This window comes from Takifugu flavidus, chromosome 1 (genome assembly GCF_003711565.1).
Source record: "Takifugu flavidus isolate HTHZ2018 chromosome 1, ASM371156v2, whole genome shotgun sequence".
NCBI lineage: Eukaryota > Metazoa > Chordata > Actinopteri > Tetraodontiformes > Tetraodontidae > Takifugu > Takifugu flavidus.
Window position 1 is genome coordinate 25412237 of NC_079520.1, and position 21905 is coordinate 25434141.

The 21905-nt window shown below is 44.0% G+C and overlaps 1 protein-coding gene across 2 annotated transcripts; it reads left to right on the top strand.

The window, feature by feature from the left end:
• The first annotated feature begins 151 nt into the window (after nt 1-151).
• On the top strand, nt 152-19122 carry LOC130530853 (cGMP-dependent protein kinase 1-like). Of its 2 annotated transcripts, XM_057042366.1 has the most exons (18): nt 152-1424; nt 3634-3800; nt 10090-10203; nt 11151-11256; nt 11537-11600; nt 11742-11819; nt 11888-11982; nt 12570-12635; nt 12859-12933; nt 15114-15210; nt 15710-15849; nt 16114-16203; nt 16373-16514; nt 16643-16806; nt 16882-17004; nt 17077-17139; nt 17219-17285; nt 17361-19122. In XM_057042366.1, the coding sequence occupies exons 1-18, from the start codon at nt 1105-1107 to the stop codon at nt 17457-17459; spliced, it is 2070 nt and encodes a 689-aa protein (XP_056898346.1). In that variant the 5' UTR covers nt 152-1104; the 3' UTR covers nt 17460-19122. The 2 variants fall into 2 exon arrangements, with proteins under 2 accessions (XP_056898346.1, XP_056898356.1); XM_057042376.1 differs by lacking the exons at nt 152-1424; nt 3634-3800 and adding an exon at nt 8782-8868.
• Nucleotides 19123-21905: the final 2783 nt, after the last annotated feature.

The window sequence follows — 21905 nt, forward strand, 5'->3', positions numbered from 1 at the left end:
CTATTCGGCTGTCCGCGTGCGTGCAGGGGAGGTGTGAACCATGTTTTAATAGGAGTGTTATATATCCTACTGTCTTTCCTAAATATGACATCATCCCCCGGAAACAAACTTTTACGCAGTTTCAGCTGGTTTTTTTTTTTTTTTGGTCCTTTGAGGGAAATTTGTCGTGATCATTTATCGCAGTGTTCTTCTCTTTACTTCAGCTCCAGTTTTGACACTCGCGCGTTGATCTGAAATTTACAGGAATACATCCGAAAAATGTATGAAAGTTCTGGCTGCTATCGCGGCTATTCTTGGCAGAGTCGTGCCTCCACACCACGTGTTGCTCTCCGGTTCTCCTGGCTCGGATCCGGGGGAGGAGGAGAAGTTTCAGGGGCTCCTCAGCTGCAGCTGCTGCAGCTCCGTGTTAATCGTGTTAAAATAATGAAGGTGATTAATTAAAGCGGAGCAGATCTGCAGCTCCGCATCCTCCGGGATCATCTTCTCACTCACCTCTCCGGACTCCGCGCTCAGCCTGACGCGGACCCAGCAGAGACCTGTTGTCCCCGTGTCCAGCTGGACCTGTCCGCGGATTCTGGACTGTTTTATTGCGCTTTCCTGGACAACCTTGATTTCTGATCAGCTGCAATCTTTTTACACGACGTCGATCACGCCAAGAAAACCTTTTTTATTTTTTTTAATGTTCTTTTTCATTATTTTCTCCTATTGTGACAATTCGGAAATACGACGTTTCATTTCAAACAACTTTATTTATTTCTTTGCTTTTATTTCCAAACTAGAAACCCTGCAGATTTAAGATTTTTAACAAATTGTTCTAAAGGAGTCTAAACAACGAGAGTCCTTGAAATCTTAGAGGGATCTCAGAGACCCCAAAGAAGGTCCACGGAGGATCCACAGGAAAACGTCAAGGAATTCAGATGTCTGAAGATCGCAGGACCGTCTTCAAGGATCTTAGGAGCCCTCTGAGGGGTTGGAGTTTCTTTCACTAACAGAAGAAGCAAGTAAGGGATCCTTAAGGTCCTGAGCGAGGGGACGTCTGATCTGAAGAGTCAAGCAATCAGAGTTGGGGAGCAGAGAAAGGGAAAGAACCCTATCAGAGGTCCAATGGGGACCCTGCGGGACTTGCAGTATGCTCTGCAGCTGAAGATCGAGGAGCTCCGGCAGCGTGACACCCTGATCGATGAGCTGGAGCTGGAGCTGGATCAGAAAGATGAGCTGATCCAGCGACTCCAGAATGAACTGGATAAATACCGGTCCGTGCTCCGACCCGCCACCGCCCAGCAGGTCCAGGCCCAGCAGCAGAGCTTGGTCCTCCAGCCGGACCAGCACCGCAGCAAGCGCCAGGCCATCTCAGCGGAGCCCACTGCCTGTGACATCAGCGACCTCAGTCACGTCACGTTGCCGTTTTACCCCAAGAGCCCACAGTAATGGTTCCTTTCAGCCCTCCTGTCTTTGTGTCATCCGTTCATTCTGGTTCTGATCACTTTCTACTCGTATGTTTTAGTTTAAGATTCCATCAGGAGGTTCAAAGATCCTCCTGGATCATAATCTGTTGAGAAGTAGCTAATTAGACCTATACACATCAGCACCATTTGCGGAGGCAACGAGGGAACTATCTCGGTAAAAAAAAAAGAACTGCTCCCCCTGGTGGTGAACTGCAGGAATCTCGTGACCTCGGCGACAGCAGATGGAGCAAATAAAAAATGTAGCAAATGCAACCGTTTCGACACAAATGTGCTGTACACACTGGCTTGACCACTAAGTGCTCCCTCGGGCCTTTACTGCTGCCCAGTCAGGAGGAAAACGTTCAAACAAGGCATCGATTTTCAGCTCAGCTTGTTTGTTCAGAGTGAGACGTCTGTTGTCTCCTCACATCATCTCTGTTCCCCGACTTTTTCGTGAGAAGTCTTTGTTTTTTTTAAGAACATCTGTACCGATGACAGGAAGTCATGGAGAGATTTTTTTTTACTCCCTATTAATTAACGGCTACTGAAAATATTTTATCACTGAGCGCAGATTTGAAAGGTTGCACACAGCAGTCCTTTATGTGTGTGTGTGTGGGTGCATGTGGGTGTGTGGGTGGGATGTTGATGCAGACTGCACGTGGCATTCTCCTATCTCTAACATCAGTTTAAAGATCCTCTGCTGCTGGTTCTTTTATACGGGTTCCTCTGTTGATATCCAGCACACCGAGGAAGATCAAAAGATCCAAAAGATCCATAAACAGCTATTTTTTCCCCTCTTGTCTGTTTTTCGAGTCTATGAATTGCTACGAGTTCTCTTCGTTAGCAATAGTAGGTATTCTGTTGGCCTCTCTATTCATTTTCCCCTCATATGGGGTATAAAATCTGCTTTTTTTAATCATCAGCACACAGTGCAAGATGCTGACGGGCAGAATCAGTGGGATGATAAATTAAACCCTGTCAGATGCTTTGTTTGTGTGCATGTGTGTGTGCGTGGCCATGTGTGTCTTACATATGTGCTTTTCTGTTTGTCTTTCGTGATAGATGACAGGTTAATGACTACCTGAAAGTCTCATATTGAAAGTTCGTTATGAACAGTCTGCGGTGCCTTCAGGGTCTGTACTGAAATTAGGACAATCTGTGGGTTGTTCGCGGTCTTTAGAAAAGCGACATTTTGTGTTTGTTCAGGCTTTGTAACATAGACTATAGAAAAGATAAACGTAGTCTTCAGGTCTGAAATGTGCAATACCATCATGGTCCGCTGTGGGAAATTTCCAATCTTGTACTTCAAATTTTTCTTTAATGTTCTGTGGAGATGTCAGGGTCTGTAGTGACATCAAGACAGTTTGGTTTGTCCAGGGTCTTAAGTAACTGTACAGTCTGTGGTGGGTTCAGGGTCTTTAGTAACAGGACAGTCTGTGGTGGGTTTAGGGTCTTTAGTAACAGGACAGTCTGTGGTGGGTTCAGGGTCTTTAGTAACAGGACAGTCTGTGGTGGGTTCAGGGTCTTTAGTAACAGGACAGTCTGTGGTGGGTTCAGGGTCTTAGTAACAGGACAGTCTGTGGTTGGTTTAGGGTCTTTAGCAACAGGACAGTCTGTGGTTTGTCTTTAGTAATAGGACAGTCTGTGGTTTGTCCAGGGTCTATAGTAATAGGACAGTCTGTGGTTTGTCCAGGGTCTATAGTAATAGGACAGTCTGTGGTGTGTCCAGGGTCTTTAGTAATAGGACAGTCTGTGGTTTGTCTTTAGTAACAGGACAGTCTGTGGTTTGTCCAGGATCTATAGTAATAGGACAGTCTGTGGTGTGTCTATAGTAATAGGAAAGTCTGTGGTGTGTCCAGGGTCTTTAGTAATAGGACAGTCTGTGGTTGTCCAGGGTCTATAGTAATAGGACAGTCTGTGGTGTGTTCAGGGTCTTTAGTAACAGGACAGTCTGTGGTTTGTCTATAGTAATAGGACAGTCTGTGGTGTGTCCAAGGTCGTTAGTAACAGGACAGTCTGTGGTGTGTTCAGGGTCTTTAGTAACAGGACAGTCTGTGGTGTGTTCAGGGTCTTTAGTAACAGCAAACACCTTTAAAGATTTGGAAATCAATTTTCTCTGATGTTTTAGTTTCAGATTCTTGTCCTTGTCACTTGAAGGCATCATCAGTTGTGCTGAAACTCCTCACAGGTCCAAGGAGATGATCCGGGAGGCCATCCTGGACAATGACTTCATGAAGAACCTCGAACTGTCCCAGATCCATGAGATCGTGGACTGCATGTACCCCGTGGAGTACGGCAAAGACGCCTGCATCATCGAGGAAGGGGACGTGGGCTCGCTGGTCTACGTCATGGAAGGTGAGTTCCTGAACCACGAACATCACACAAGAACGTCTCCGCGAGGAACTTCTAACAACAAGCTAATCCAGGCTAATTAGCAAACATAATCCAGGAGAACCTGTCAGACAGAGATCACTGACAGAACACGAGGATCCACAGAAGAACAGAGATGCCCAGTGCATCATGGGAAGTCCCTCAGCATTCCAAAGCTACAGCAGCGAACTCTAGTCCGAACTAGGCTGAAAGTGTGTGAAGGTGGACTCACACTCGCGAGCCCCGCCGTGCCCAAGCACATTGTTCACACACGTGCACAATAAAGTACGTAACTTGGCCATGACGCCCACATCCTGCCAATTGACGCCTAGCTAGATCCACAGATCTGGACGAGTGCAGGAATAGCCCAGTGATGGGTCAGCGGCAGCGCAGAAAGGAAGCAGTGATGAGTCAGGAACAGAGCAGGGACGGAGCAGCGAGCTGCGTTTTGTCTCCGTGTCTCAACAATGGTCCAGATGGTGAATGTTTGCTGTTGGTGGGCGGAATCAGAAGGTGTGAAGGAGAGATCTTAAATGTAGGGCGGCGGAACTGAAACGCTGAAACCATCTCTTCTTGATTCCAGACATACATCACTTCACAACCAGACTGCAGGTGTTTCAGTAAAAAAGACAACAACAAAAACAAAGCAAAAGTAGTTTTAAAACACTTATTTTGTCCGGTGTTTGACTCCTGTCCTTCGCGAAATCTGATATCCCCCTACTGGTCAGTAGGTGTACTGCAGGAACGCAACATCTGACAGTTCATTCTCATCAAGACGGCGATGATGGCAAGGGATGAAGAAACGACAGGGGGAAAAAAGACAAGATGGAGGATGAGTGCAAGAGAGGGGAGTCCATATGTGTTTGTGTGTGTGTGGGCGCGCACACGTGTGTGTGTGTGGAGGGGGTGCAGATGGAAGCTAAATATAACGGCTTTGTCACAGGAAAAGGAAGTGATTCCTAAAAACAGACCATGGCAAGATTGATAGATAAATGTGCATGCATGTGTGTGTGTGTGTGTGTATGTGTGTGTGTGTGTGAGAGAGAGAGAGAGAGAGAGAGAGAGAGAGATAAACTAATTCTGCATTTGGGGGAAGAAACAGATGCAGCAGTTTTGTCTCATTATGCAAAAGACAGGACACACACACAGAGACACACACACAGATATACAGAGTCATATACAAAGACAGAAACACACATACAAATTCATACACAAACACAGACACGGTACTCTGGATGCAGTTGTCATGGTAACTTCTTGTGTGTTTTTCCTCCTGTTTTACAGTTTTATAATCAGTGTGTTGGATTTAAAAATAATAATAATAAAAATTGAGATTTTGATCTCAAACACATAAACAAGGAAATATTCAAGGAGCATGATGGGAAATCTCTTTATTACAGTACAGCAAATTTAGGCTAGTAGCTAACCTAGTATAGTACCCAGTAGCTAACCTAGTTTTCATGTCAACGTGTCATTTCTGAAGCTGATGTAGGTGGGACTGATTTATACAAGTGAACATTTTGTGTGTGTGTGTGTGTGTGGTGTGTGTGAGAGAGAGAGAGAGTGCAGTACAGTACAGCCGTGTGTGTTTCTCTGCCCACTCGTGTTTATTCATGATGCCACGTGTCTACCGTGTTCAGCTTCACATGTTGCTAGTATCGAAGCAGCGGCAGTCGTGGTGAAATATTGATGAAAAACGTGATTTTCTTTTACCCCGATTAATTCTGAGAAACCGCCTCCATTACCCAGGATGCACTGGTCCCTCAGCTGTAGCCTCTTTGACATTAGAGATTCGACACTGAACAGCAGCTACGTTCCTGCTGGATGGACACAGGGGAGATGTTCTCACCTTTGTGACGTTCACTTATTATCAAACTGTTTGTTCCGCAGCCAAAGTTTCTGAGGCTTATCAGATAAGAGGCTGTTCAAATAGCCTTTATGAAGGTACGGCGCCTCTTTATGAAAGTACGGCGCAGTAAAACTGAGTTCCCTGTCATCATCAGGAAACTCAGCCACCATCCTAGCTGACATTAGTGTCCCCCGGGAGTCTGGACAGCCATTGGATCGCAACATTTATTGATTCATTGAAAGAAAAGTCGACATTGTTGATGTGGTGTTAGCTGCTAGCCAACAGGGTGCGTTAGTAGTCTGGCTGTAAAAACTTCGAAATAGGTTTATAAATTTGATGTTTGTTTTAATTATGCTTTAAAGAGCATATTGGGTGAGCTTGTGGTCCGTTGATGTTACAAACAGTATGTTATTGTAAATGCTATTTCATGGCCAGCTAATTCCACCAGCATAAGCGTGATCAATACATATGTTCTTTGTAAGCTATTTTCAATAAGCTTCATATTTGATGCTACGTTCCAGCATAAATATGTGAGTGAACGATTATTAAGAGTAGTACTAGGAATTGTTCTGTGATATTTTGTGTAACCGTTGAGGGAGGAAAGAAGACACAACGTGGACAATTTATAAGGACTATTAGTTATGTTCCTGCACTTTTTGTGAAGGCTGTGTTTTGTTGAGCTGATCTACAGACTGGAATAAGTTGCACCAGCTGCCTCTGTCTTGCTGCCTTCTGGCTTCATCCAACAACCAGAGAGGAGCTTGACTTATAATTTATAACAGTTTGTTGACTTATAACTTCATGCTGATGCTGATGGGTTATCCAGAAAACCAGATGGGGGAAGGATGATGAATTCCTAACAGAAATGGAATAAATCGAAGGCTTGAAAACGTGGTTCTTGTGTAATGAGTCTGAGTTTATGTCAAAGGAGGTCATTATCATGGCTACCATGAATATTTTGGCTATGATGGAAAATCTTTACAAAGTCTAGACCAGCCAGAGACCAAAAGGCCAGGACAGAAAGTGCCAAGGCAAAACCTTATAGCCCATTATGGCTTCCATAGCTCCCTCCATAGTGACCAAGAGGGGGAGAGGGGGTGTTGGTGTGGAATGTTAATATTTGGGAAGGATTCATAGTTGAATTGTACTTTAAAATATATGATCCAGTATGAGATAAGATACAACCTTTATGATGCTGTTACCTGCAAATTGGTTCTTGTTTCTTTATGTCTTGAAATTTGCTGCTCTTTGGCATCTTAAACTGCCCTTATGGAGTAAATAAAGTGGCTATATTGAATTGAATTGGCAGATTGGAGTGAACAATTCATGTCAGGTCAATGGGGGCCCATGTGTTTGGTCAAATCTGTAAGAGGGAAGGGTCCACATCACACACTACATTGAGATGTCCTCCTTCACTGTAAGTTCCTGCCCATTGATGCAGCCCCTGAAGAGACAACTGAGACAAAAGTGTCAAGGAAGAGAGGTCTTGAGAGAATTAGATCAGGATTAGATCATCTTGAATAGGGTAGGGATTAGGGATAGGGATTAGATCAGTGAAGAAGAGCAAGGTTATTGAGAGGGTCACCTCTGTAACCCGCTCTGCCCCATCATGCAACTAGCAGGAGCTGAGACCATCAGACAACTTCAACTACGTTTCCAAAACTAACACATTAAACTCACTGAACTGTCTGAATAGAACAGAGCCAAGAGTGAATTTGGCCGGCATAGGGAAAAAAGAGCTTACCTGAGTCTGAGCAGAGGTATATTGTTGGGGTATGTTATGTTTTTATTTATTTCAGACATAGACTCTTTCAATTCCAAAAGGAAAAAGGAAAATCAACCAAAAAAAGAGACGATAAAGAAGTAATGACATTCTTCTGTCAATAACTGTTCCTGAAAAGGAAAAGAGTGAACTTTTAATTTATTAATTCCTGCCCCTAATTCCAATCAAATTACATTTCATCACCCAGTTTAGCCAAGGCAAGTAGCTTTATCTGAAAGGCGACCTGATGAGCTCAGATGTTCCACTCGGGAGAGACAAATTTATCTATAATGAGCTTTGAAAGCTGCTGAATCTTTCTCTCAGTTTCGAAAGACATGAGCCTTTAAAACATAGTATTAGCCTCAACAGCAAGCTGTTATTGGGAAAAGACAACCTTTCACTCCTTCCTGCCAAAGTAAAAAAGTAGCAAAGCTGGTTTAGAAGAGGTGTTTAACCATTGAAAGAGACGTTTTCCAACAACTCTAGAGTTTCTGATGTGGATATTGAGTGATTATTATTATAGTTATTGAGTAGCTGCTAGCAAACATTGTGAATTAGCATTGTTGACAGCTTTGGAATATGTTTATAACATTGAGGTTTTCGGGGTATCTACGTTAAAAAAAACAACAACAATAAAAATAACCTAATTTCCTGTTGATGTTACAAATGGTACATATTTCAAAATGTTTAAATATTGTGGGAAAATTGCTGAATCATGGCCAACTAATTCAGTTGACTTGAGCAAAAATGATAAACGTATTGTGCCCACCGCATTAAGTGAACATGTTCTTCGTAAGAATATTTTCAAGTTGGGGTGGGACTCGTTTGGTACCTCAAAAGTTGATTTGATTTCGATTTGGAGGTCAATGATTCGATTCTAAACTGATTACCGATGTACCTCGATTCAGCAATTTATGCATGAATATTTCAAAATGTGATTAAAAAAAAAAAAAGGATATAAATCTTAGTTTGGTAATCATTTCCTACTTTTGTAATGATCATTAAAGAAACATAACAGATGACGCTCCAATATTTACTTTTTTATAATGGAATTTATGGAAATATGTAGGGAAAAACTGATTAATTTCTCTTTCCCTTCTAATCTTTCTTTTCTGTGATTACAGAAAAAGCTGCTCTTAGTCAATTATGGGAATAACATAGCAAACACAAAATCCTCTGTTATTGCTAATAATTAAACAGCACAGAAAAACAAAAAGTGCTTAATTTGTACTTAATGACTGGTGGGTGTTGATGGAGTATGCGAGTTCTTGTATAAGAACAGGAGTTGAGATGCATCAACTAGTTCTCTCTCCACCAGGTGAGAGGGTCCTCTGGGAGAGGAATTGGTAGAGCAGCACAGAACTTTTCCTCAGCTTTTCCAAACCTCTGCCTCAGCTTTGGTACAGATAGGATGCTGAGCTGTGGAAGTAGTACCAGCAAAGGTATATCCCAGCAGATTCTCCACCAAAGGGAAAGAAGCTGTTCTCTGAGGAGGAGAAGGGTTGATTGACTCATTAGTTGGTGTGAACTACAATGAGAAGGATTAAAAATGGTTTCATATACCGTAATTTCCAGACTATTTTTCCTACACTTTAAACACTGTGGCTTATTCAACGGTGCGGCTTATTTATGTTTTTTTTCATGGCGCACTATCACAACTATTGTGAATCAGTCATTTTTACTAACCCTCATCAACAAGGAAAATACTAGAAGAAAAGCAAGTGATGCAACTTTTAAGTTAAAAACGATCACTCTGGCGGTTGAAGAAGGAAATCGAGCTGCCGCGTGTAATCTTGGCATACATTATGGTAATCAATGGCGAGAAGGTGGAGACGCCAGCATAAAGAACTGATCCAAAGCAAAAAGATGACAAAAGTTTTTAGACGTAAACGTCGCAGGTGGCCCGAGCTTGAGAACGTTCTGGAAGACTGGGTGAACACACAGAGAGCGGACGGCCGTGGTGTTTCCACTGTACAAATCAGACGGAAGGCAAAAGCAATCGCCACCGCCATGAAAATAGAAGATTTTAAAGGTGGGCCATCGGGGAGTTTCAGATTGTTCATTGTTTGAGTAAAAAAGCATAAACAACGTAATTTGTGTGTAGCTGATACAAACGTATATTTCAAGGTAGCTGCATTACAGACACCGTTAGAAAAAAAAGCATTTACCGGTAGAATATATTTGTTTATGTTGCTAACAGGATTAAATTAAAAGAAAAGTTAAAAAATCCTGACGTAATAAAAATTGGATTTAAGGTCTCTGTATAAACATACAAGTGAAAAGAGTGGCTGTTGTTTCTTACCTGTCTGTCACTCGTCAGTGACTCGTCTCTTACGGTAATAAAAACATATACCGGTACTGAATGTTTTTGATCTAATTTTCCATATTACTACGTGGGATACCTGGGGCTTATAATCAGGTGCGCTCTATAGTCCGGAAATTACGGTACTTTACTGCATTTTGGAGGCTAGATGTACCTGCAGGGTTGGTAAAACACACATCAGGTGAGTTGCATTTTAGCTGTCTGGAGCAAAGCATGTGACACATTTCCATTTACTAATCCGACTTTTTCTTTCATTTTTTTGAGGGTGGGATACAAAACTGCTGTTAGCATTATTGATGAAGATGATAAACTCTTGTCTGTACTTGTGTCTCCTGCTCAGAGGGGAAGGTGGAGGTCACCAAGGAGGGGATGAAGCTGTGCACGATGGGACCGGGAAAAGTGTTTGGGGAGCTGGCCATTCTGTACAACTGCACCAGGACAGCAACCGTCAGGAGTGAGTGGACGACTTCACCTTCATCTGCGTCTTCAGACAGACGCTAACGCGACAACAGGCGTCTATCAGGAGACGTCATGTTGAGTTCATCAAGAGAGAGAGAGCAATAAAATGAGAGAGAGAAGAAGTAAGGCTAGAGAGAAAGAGAGTAAGAAAGAGTAAGAGTGAGGAGAAGGTTAGGGGCATAGAGAAAGAGACAAAGAGTGTGTGTATGTTTGTGTCTTCCTAACTTTTCTCTTCCTGATGGAGTAATTGGACATCGGTTGCCAGGCAACTCCGTTCACTACCGGCCAGTAATCCTCAGTTTTGGCAACGCTATCTCTTGGCAACCGCATTGGGTTCGAGGGGCTCTGTGTGTTCTCGTAGTAGCTTTTTGCCCCCGAGCATCAGGTTAGCATCAAGTGAGCCCCACCTGGAGTTGATCTCTAGTAGCATTCAGGTTGTTCAAGAATAAAAAACGGGCAACTGAAACTTTTGAAGCAAGACTGTGGTGAATGTGTGAGATCAGGTTTCTGTTGTTATGGTACCACCTTCTCATGATATCCACACTTTTATTACTGACGCCTGACTGATGTTGAACGGAAACTCTGAAGTGTTCACATGGGAATAAAAATCCTTCAGAACACCAGCACTTCCAACCTGTCCCCAGTCCTACATAATTCCTGCTGTCTCGTGTTGTTTCCATGGTTACAGAGACACTCAGCATCTCCGTAGCAACAGACAGGAGCTGAGAAGCATTCAAAACAAAAAATAAAAAGTGATGACCACAGTAATGCCATCAGGTTCTGTGGGAGGAATGCAGTACTGTTCTTATGGAGGAACATTAGAACCGCAGACACAGAACTTTGTGAAGAACAAAGACAAACAAAAAAATGCCTTTGACCCTGAATTAGGAGGTGTGCGCTAAAAAACAAACAACAACAATGAGGGTAATTTGCTCATTTCAGCACTGGTCCATGTGAAACTGTGGGCTATCGACCGTCAGTGCTACCAAACCATCATGATGAGAACCGGACTCATCAAACACGCCGAGTATATGGACTTCCTCAAGAGGTGAGGCCACTAAACAGCCAATTGAATACCAGCAAAAGAGCAACAATGGCCTCAGCACAGCAAACATCATAGATGCTATCTGAAAAAATACTAACAGAGTGAGACTGAAGATAGCAGGTGCTCGTTTAATACTAATGACGCCTGAACCCACACAGGCCAGATCACCGCATGCTAACAGATATAGAATGGATTGTGCTACCATGCAAACATACAAATCCTGTGGTATGATTCAATGACTGTGAGATAAAGAAAGAATAAAAGTCTCTCTCTCTCTCCACAGTGTTCCTACTTTCAAGGGTCTTCCAGAGGAAACCCTCAGTAAACTGGCTGATGTCATGGAGGAGGTTTTTAAGTCACACCCACTCAGACATTTACATATTAATGATGACATGATACTGTCCAATGTTTGTATTTACCGCCATGGGTCATCTTCTTCTGTGGTGGCATCATGAGTCCTCTATCCAAACGCTGCCTTGTGTCTTCAGACTCACTACGAGGATGGCGACTACATCATCAGACAGGGAGCGCGAGGAGACACGTTCTTCATCATCAGCAACGGCAAGGTAGCAGACACGTCTGATCACCTGTAAAACCACCGCTGACTCGCTCTGACTGTCCACTCGTGACACAGGTGAATGTGACCCAAGAGGATCCAGACAATCAGGGGCCAGTGCACCTAAGAGAACTGACCAGGGGCGACTGGTTTGGAGAGAGAGCCTTACAGGGGTAAGACTCTCCCGAGGGCCAGACTGTCCTGAGGGCCAGACCCTCCAGGGAGCCAAACCAGTGCTCTTGAGACCCAGACCTGATCCATCACCTTTTTTAACTCCTAACCTGAGATTCCAAACCTGCAGAATTTCAATCTTTGAAACCTGAACATTTAACTTTAACCTTAACAAACCCTCCTTCGCTTTTTTTTTACAGCGGCAAACCAAATATAAAACATGTCACACGTGGAACCTCTGGAGAACCATAAGCAGAATTCCATGTTATAGTCAGAAACAGAACTCACGTACACGCTAAAAACATGTGCAAGAGCGTGTGTGCTAAAAGCCTCTCACTCAGCTTTTAGCATTACCACAAATTAATCAATGTAGTGATGTCACCAGTGCACTTTAGCTGTCAATAGGTCTGAGTATTATTATTATTGTCATTGTATTTAAACGAGCTAAAAACAGAAATGAAAATATTCAAGCCTCCCACACGAACTCGCTTCATCCTCCACACTCCCGGTTAGCGTGACACACGTTTCTCATGAGATAAGATCTGAAATAAAGAGTTTCTCACGGAACAGGACTGTGTTGTTTTAACAGGGAGGACGTGAGAACAGCTAACGTCATGGCGGCGGACGCTGTCACCTGTCTGGTCATTGACAGAGAGTAAGACATCTTCCATTCTTCACCACGTTGGTAGAAGTTAAACACGGTTCACCCTCAACAGCTTGCACCACTGCTGCCCCCTGGTGGCCACCACGCTGTCTGCTACTGAGAAGATCTGAATTTGACCAAAAAAAATAGAAATAAAAGAATTAAAAAAAAAATAATCTAGAGTTGAATCAAATTGATAAGATTCTGTTCGTCTGTCCTTTTCTCTTCACCTCAGCTCATTCAAGCATCTGATTGGTGGACTGGAGGAAGTCTCAAACAGAGGATACGAGGATGTTGAAGCGAAAGCCAAGTGAGTCCTATGTAGCTAAACAGCTCATTGATTATTAATAAGTCAGAATTGATCCTGTTAAACAGATGTAGTGAAGCGACAGTGGACCCATGCCGCCTCCTCCTCCCCACCCACGCCAGCGTGTTATTAAGGGAGCTATTTTACTGAAGCATCTTTAGTTTAAAGTTTCGCTTTATATAATAAAGTCTGTATTTCAGTGTTCATCACACCGATGTTGAACATCAAAAACTGCCTTTTCAGACACTCTCGACAACAATGACAGAAAACTGCATGTGTCAACTTAAAATGCCCTCACAAAAGGGGTTTCACTCACAGTCCCCAAGAAAATAAGGTCAATTTACACACACACACACACACTCTCTCTCTCTCTCTCTCTCTCTCATCTGTTTGTTTCTTGGTTACAAAAATTTCATAATTGAAAAGTGTTTTTATTTTTGTCATCAAACCATATTTATATATATATAACTGTAATCTGACACACTGGGGTCACACACACATGCACACACACATGCAACCCTAACCCTAACCCTAACCCACTATCAGTGAGAGGACTTTCAGACATAATGCTTCTCCTTACTGCAGCCCGAATCTTCTGTTAGTACCTCCTAACCCCAACCATGACCCTAAACCCCCATTAGACCCTCAACCTGAAATCTGTCTCAACAGTCCTATTAAATTATGAGGACCAACCAAAACGGCCTCACTTCAAACACACACACACACACACACATGGAGTTGTGTTCTCCGTTCCCCAGGACACAGTTCTATGGTTGAGTGTTTATGTGGCCAGGAGGTGGCCGTGGGCGTTTCCTTTGTTAGATGAGATGTGTAGGTCCAGGAAGGTAAGGAGATCCTCTCCAGCTGTTCTCCTGGAAATATCACACAGGTCAAACTGAGCAGCACCAACTCCTGTCACATGACTGTCCTGATGACATCATGTTTAACTTAATACAACAGCGTTTGTGGGAGTTTGGTGGGTTTTCTAAAAGATCTCGACTCTCATTGTGGATGGATTTTATTTTTTTATTTTTTTTTGGGATGAATTTTGATTTTATTGCTTTTTTGTGTCAAATTTGTTGTTTTTGGAAGATTTTTTGTTCTTTCGCTAGTTTTTGGTCCTTTTCAACCTTTTCTTTGAATCAGACCTTCTTTTTTTTCCTCACAGGTTTTTTTCCCTCTCTGTTTCTAATTTCTGAATCTTTTCCCACATTTTTTCATCAGATATCCCAGAATTCAAAAGGATTTCACATTTTTTCATCTGGTTGCATTTTAACTGAGAACTTCCTTTAGGATCCAGCAGGTTTTGATCAGAACTCCTTCACAGTTGTGGTTCTTTGTTTTTCTTCTTCAAACCTTTCAAGGCGACCTTTGGGCCGTTGTCAGCGACGGTAACCTCCCAGTAATGTTACACGTGCTAAAAATAGCGCGCCCACAGTCCCTGGCTGGGGTTCTGAGAGGTTGACCTGTTCCCAGGCATCAGTGTGAGTGAGCTCAGAAACCAGCAGCCTCGGTGCTGAACGGAGTCTGGGACAGAACCATTGTCTTTTAGCAGCTACAGGTCTTCCCGTTCTGGTCTCCAGCTTCCCCAGGGGTCTGCATCGCTCTCAGCTGGTCCTTCACTGCCCACAGAGCTGGAGGATCTGGCTGCTTCCCCGTTTCAGCGGTTCCGCCTGAACAGAACCTCCGACCTGCAGCACTGCCATGTGAACTGGAGGTGGACCTCCTCGTTTGAGACGGCACTCTTACAGATGCTCTGCAGAACCTTCTCCTGAAAATAGAACTAGATATAGAAGTTCATATAGAAGTTCAGCCTCTTTTTTACGGTGTTGAACCAAGCAAAGGAAGAAGGACGACCACGTTTCCTTGGCCACCATTTTGTGTTGTGTTTAAGAACCCAGCTGGTCCTGCAAACTAAAGTCCGGAGATGAGGGAACTGTTTCCACTGGTGGTGAGGCAGCAGAGGGAGCAGCTCAGCCTCTCTGCTCCTCACTCCTCCTTCTCCATCCACACCACGAAAAAGTTCCCCTTCTTCCATGTGGTCAAATGCTGCAGGTACGCTACGATGGCCAACATCTCAACCATCTTCAGGAAACACTGTGGACCTGCTCCGCTGCTCCAGCGTCCAACGCTTTGTATCCCCGTGTTCAGTAAAGGTGTCACTGTGTTTATTTTACCTCCAGGTACGAGGCTGAGAACGCCTTTTTCTCCGGTCTGAAGCTGAATGACTTCAACATCGTCGACACGCTGGGAGTTGGCGGCTTTGGAAGAGTCGAGCTGGTAGGATCTGATTAAACACCTTATCAAATCGGATTAGATCAGATCAATGGCTCAGTATCAGACATAGTCTGATGTTTGTGTGTGTGTGTGTGGGGGGGGGGGGGGGGGGTATCAGTTCTGGTAACTGGACTCCTGTAATCACATGATCAGGTTCTGTGAGGAACCAAAATAGCCAGGTCAGAGTGGGTGGAGATGGTGGTGGCGTTGAGGGCGGGGCCCAATGTTAGTGAGGGGAAGCCCTGCAGGGAGATTGACCAAACACAGGAAGGAATCCCCCTTTCTGGGTTTCCCATCATCCCTCTGGAGGTATTTTTAGTGGGTGAGTCATTAGGAAACATGTGACCTCTGACCTCCAGACAGCCGCTCTGACCACGAATGCCAACGGTGAAACTTAATTCTTCCCATGTAAGAGGCTGTAAGCAGCACCTGTTAGCTTAGCCTAGCCTTGATAACATCCGTGAGAGGAGCTGATGACCAACGCGACGGTTCTGTCGTTCAGGTGCAGCTGAAGAAGGAGGAGGCAAAGACATTTGCCATGAAGATCCTGAAGAAGCGTTACATCGTTGACACGAGACAGCAGGAGCACATCCGCTCGGAGAAGCAGATCATGAGCGAGGCGCACTGCGACTTCATCGTCAGGTCAGAAAAGCTAACAACGCTGCACATCGGGTTAAATAAACCTTCTGTCCACCTTCAAGCATCCCGTCAGCAGTCTCATTCTACTGAGAGGCCATGGAGGACATGCCCACCCTGTCAAGTGTCCAACTGTCACTTGCTTTGGATTGTGATTGGGTGTATTATTACACTAACTAGCATGTTTGGTCAGAGATCATTTTAGGGCATGTTGCCTTCACTGTCTACTCTGCGTGTTGGTCATCACGATGCTGTTTGGTGTGTGTTCAGGTTGTACCGGACGTTTAAGGATCGTAAATACCTGTACATGCTTCTGGAAGCATGTCTTGGAGGAGAGCTGTGGACACTATTGAGAGACAGGTGAGTCCCCACACTCCACCCACTGATTTGCGGATAAAGCGCCCCCTGCTGGACAACAATGATGAGACGTGTTCTTAGTATCCCAGAAAGTAATTCCTCAGTTATGTGTCATCCTGAATTCTCTGGCTTTTCAAATAAAACTGCTTTGTCTACCCTGCCTGTCTTTCAGGGGTTCCTTCGATGATACGACCACTCGTTTTTACACGGGCTGTGTGGTCGAAGCCTTCGCCTACCTGCACGCCAAAGGCATCATATACAGAGACCTGAAGCCTGAGAACCTCCTACTGGACAGCCACGGATATGCCAAACTGGTACGTCCGCTTTTATCGCTAAGCACGGGCTTATGAGAGCGTGCTAGGCTAGGCCAACCATAATCTGCAAGCCTGTGGAAATTTCTTTGAGCGCGATAATAAAACTGCGACTTTGGTGACACCTCCAGGTGGATTTTGGGTTCGCCAAGAAGATCGGCCTCTGCAAGAAGACATGGACCTTCTGTGGAACCCCAGAGTATGTCGCTCCAGAGATCATCCTCAACAAAGGTCACGATGTGTCGGCGGACTACTGGTCTCTGGGAATCCTGATGTACGAGCTGCTGACAGGCAGGTGAGGATAAGACCGATGGACAGGACCCTCTTCTTGTCCAGCTCCCCTGCCTCATTGTGATCCTCTGTCTCTCAGCCCCCCTTTCTCAGGTCCAGATCCCATGAAGACCTACAACATCATCCTGAGAGGCATCGACATGGTGGAGTTCCCTAAGAAGGTGACTAAGAATGCCACCAACCTCATCAAGAAGCTCTGCAGGTAGGAGGTGCCGCATGTCCGAGCCGCTCCGTCAGGGCGGCCTTTTCTCAAAGGAAACATTTGTGCCCGCAGAGATAATCCGTCGGAGCGACTGGGGAACCAGAAGAGCGGCGTTAAAGACATCCAGAAACACAAGTGAGTTGGCAGAGGAGGCGTTCGAGTGTTGTACGTAAAAGCAGGGCCAAGATTCAAACGCTTTATGTTCTGTGTCCAGGTGGTTTGAAGGGTTTAACTGGGAGGGTCTGAGGAAAGGGACTCTGACTCCGCCCATCAGGCCTGACGTAAGTTGAGCTGAGAGTCCCCTCTCCTGGTGGACAGCGTCAGTCCGCCGGTCTTAACCATGTTATTTCGTCCAGGTTTCCTCTCCCACCGACACCAGTAACTTTGACAGTTTCCCTGAAGACACGGATGAGCCTCCTCCGGATGACAACTCTGGGTGGGATTATGACTTCTAGTCCGATCAGACGGGAACTGGAGGGACGTGAGCTGGAGGGACGTGAGCAGTTCCAGCTGCAGCGTGGGTGCAGCTGCGTCGCCCCTGTGTCGTTCTTTCATCTTTGCTTTTGAAGCCACCAAAGGACCCGAACAACGACTGACGGTGGTCCGACTGGTCCGGACATTTGAGATGTCCTGGCCGTTTTGTGCTTCCCCGTGAACAATCTCCTCGACGTCTCAGCCATTTTTTTTTTTCGAAACAAAAGTTCGATTTCACGACAGCTCTCCTGTCGCTCCTGGAACATCTCATCAGGAGAACAGGTTCAGAACTGGGAATATTGGGAAGTTGTTGTGATTCCTGTCACAGGAATTTCTGGTTCTGCTGGTCTAAAACAAAGACTTTCAATTGGGCTCCTCTGGTCTCACTCAGGTTATTGGTGGCCGAGGTTATAAACGTTGTCCCAGCAGCCAATCAGAATGCTCTTTCTTTGACATTCAGCCGCTCACGGAGAGACGATACTTCCAGAAAACTGTTCCGAAGGACGCACCCGCAGACTGCAGCAGGAGAACCGAGCGAAGCCTGAAGAGATGTCACTGCTATGCCATCGCTCCTCATGTCAGGTGTTGAGACAAAACAAAAACAACAGGGGGCGGAGCTATAAACACCTGTGCCACATCCACATTTATGTTATGATAATTTCCTGGAAACCAATATAGCAGTGAGCCGTTGCAATGCAGGCCAGCCACTAGGGGGCGCCTTGTTTCACTTGTCACATCATCGGGTCTTTATCCCGTCACCAGTTTCACTGGTTGATGATTGTGTTGCGGACGAGTGATGCGTTTGGGTGACATCAGGACTTTTACACTCTACGTAGCATCGATTCCTCCGGGTTAAGTTACATCTGCACGCCGCGTAAACGGGCCGACGCTTGTGTTGCGCTCAGTAGCTGAAGTTGTGTTTGTGATTCTGCAATATGGGTTTTATCAAATCAGCCGGTGATAGGAGCTCTGCATGAAAACAAGGGTTTAAACCAGGAATAAAGGAGCATTTCACCACTTTTCTAAATGTTTGTGATGGTAGCATAGTCGCTAATGATCGGATTGTGTGGTTTCAACGTCTCCAAGTGGGTGATTGTGTCAGACTAACAATAATCGGATTCAGAAACAACAAAACAACAACTGATTAAGTTCCGTGAAAATGTTGCGTTAAATTCCTTATTATCATATTATTGCTGGTGTTCTTATCAACTGTGGTAACTATGGAAACCCTCACTGCCTGTTCAAAACAAAGAAAAAAATATTTTCCTTTATATCAGATGTTGTGTAGATTTGTAACTATATTGATTAATTTAATAACTGATTTCTCTTCCATAACCACACTGTTGACTAAATTCTATATTTCAAATCCTGGAGCTCATGTAGCACAATTAGCTAAATGCTAATGCAAGTACAGCTAACAGAAACAACTTGTGCCATTTTCGGGAACCTTCGGAAAGGTCAGGCTCTTATCAAACAGTGAAAATACAGATTTTGTTTCAGAAAAAAATGTTTTATGACTTTTCATGGTTCTTGCTATGTTCCACTTTTGTCACCTGTTCTGGAGGAACCATAAAATATGAGAAATATGTCTTTGAGCTTTGACTGAAAGTGGAAGAGATCAAAGTAAAGTTCTCCACTACTGCTTGTCTGTGTTGCCATGGTAGCCATTGTGTCATTTTGCCTTGTCCTGACAGCAACATCAAGACATCAATAACATGACATTAATTTTTATCTTACATATGAAAATATTTGATTTATGAAAATTAATATATTCACCGACCACTAGAGGGAGCCAAATATATGCCTAAGCGCCACAGCTGATATTAAAAAAAAGATTTAAAAGAAATACAAAAAGTGTTTCTGTCAGATGATCACTGAAGCTGTGGCTGCTGTACTCAGGCTTCAGCTGTGAGTACCAGAACTGCGATCTGCTCTCTGAGGCCACAGGTTCCTCCTCAACATCACCACTGGGGGCCTGTAACAGGACCCCGGACATGGGCCATCCGGGCCCGCCAGGGATGCAGTTTCAACAATAGTTTGATCAGCACATGTTTTAATGGGGACAAATATATTGTTCTAAGGATTGAGAAATATGAGATTTTGTGTGTGCGGACATACTTAAAGTGTGCGTTTTTCACTCCAAAGTGAGGACATTTTGGTGTGTATGAGGGCACAGCAAGGTTACTAATAAGTACATGTAAGGTTGTATGCGTGTGTGAGTGTGTGTGTGTGTGTGTGTGAGAGAGAGAGAGAGAGAGAGAGAGCAGGCTGAAATCTGCTTGCACCGGTGTCACATCAGTGCAACACATATTAGATGAAACCAAATATTTTCATCTGCAGTTGAACACATTTCATATGGCCATTATCTCTCTCTCTCTCTCACACACAGACACACACACACAAACACACACTTCTTCTTTCCCTGTCCCTCAATCACTGGTGTGTTATAGTCCTCTTCAACATCTTCAATCAGCAGCTCATCACTCAGACACACTTCACGCCTTCACACTGGCTTCACAGTCGTGTGTCTGTGTGTTCCTTAAAAAAGCTTTTAAGAGCCATTTTCATGAGTGTAGGATCTTCCTCCTAAGGTCAAAGTCAGAATAACAAACAAGACATCAGTGAACTGCAACAAAGCCGCTTGGACTCTTATTTGACGTGATACGTGTTGAGACAGGACTCGTCGGTTATTCCACAGCCAGCCACCAGGAGGCGATCCGGGGACCGACACTCCGGATTTAGGGCTGCAGATTTCCTGGCTGGTGTCGGTTCAGGGTTCAGACCTGATTTGGTTTAAACCTCACCATCGTCTTAGTTGCTAATAAGCATCATCTGAAACGTTGACGCGCATGAGACATTCTGAAATCTTCTGATCAGGACCTCACTCGTCCCTCCCATCCTCCAGTCAGAAAGCTTTACATAAATCATCTCTAAAATCAGAGCTATTGTAAGATTTCGTTGCTAAATCCTATATTTCCGACCTCTCCCTTGATGATTTCTGTGGCTGCGGGGCTTTTATCCTTATTTATTATTATATTTCTCTTTTGTCTAATTTGTAGTTTTATTCATACATCTCCTTTATTTTGTTTTTCTGTTGCACATTTTACTTTTAGTTTGCTCCTTAAAAAACATCAGTCATCTCTCTTCAAAGCTAACGCTAGTCAAAACTAACCTTCTAGAAGACGTCACAAACAAAGAAGCCACAAACAAAGAAGCCACAAACAATAATTATACTGACATAAATCTGAAATATAATAATTACAGCAGCAGCAACAACAACACCCATAATAACATCATCACCCATTTAACAGTTATGGACTGTCAATACATTTTAAATGATTCAAATAAATAAGAAAACTGAATATGAGAGAGCAGAGAACATTTAGATTCATTTATGCTCCCATATGACGTTTTAATCACCTCTTATCTGTCATCCACTTGTTCAAACCTTTTTCTTTAGAATTAAATGCTGCTCTGCATGTTGTCATAAATCAACAGTAGGTAAATTTAGAATCGGAAACATGAAAGCCTTTTCATCATCAAATCCTTTTCAAATCCGACCTTACTTTTGCACGATCGTCACTGTCATCACCTGATTCTTTATTTCTGTCCTATTTCACATGTACAGCAGAGTTCGGTGTTGGGCGGCGTGTATGTGACTGTTGCCATGGAGCCCGTTGGCGCGTGAACCGTGCTGTATCGGTCTGGTTGAGTCCTGCACTTGAGTTATTACTGATGGAACATGCTGAAGAAGCAGCAGCACTCGAGCGTCCATCAGGAGGCTGCGGGCCCTTCAGCAATCAGCGCGGGGAAAAGATCGGGAGGATGATCGCGATGCAAAAAGGAAGCAATGAAAGGACACAAGGACACAAAACGTTTCAATAAAAACAGTTATTTATCTAATAGTTGAGTCATTTAGACTCGAAATCTTAAAGCTTCTGCCACGCTAGGCTAGCACCTGTCACAAGCCGAAAGTTCGATCCGGCGCAACCGCGATTTTTACGCGTTTCCATTGAAATTGGGCACGTGCTTCGTAATTCTCGTAAATATCGTCTCGCGAGACTCCTCCGAACCCGTAAAAACCCGTTACGTGTTTGTTCTAGGTGCATCCACAGCCTTGACAATATAAAATAATCTTTATTTCTGCTAATAAAATAGTGCAAAATATTGTCCACGTGCACGGCTCGTAGATAAATGGTCACGTGACCGCACTGGTCCCTTGTCAAGTAAATGCGAAAGAAATTTAGCAATATTTGAGAGGTTTTTTTAAATTCAGGTGCGTTACATTTCTAAGGGTAATAGAGACTAAAAATCTGACCACAGGTCGGAACCGGCCATGAAAACTTTATGTAACAAACAACTTTGTATGGGAGGTTTTACAGTGTGTTGAAACACATTTGTATTTTTCCACAACAGACTTTAATTTT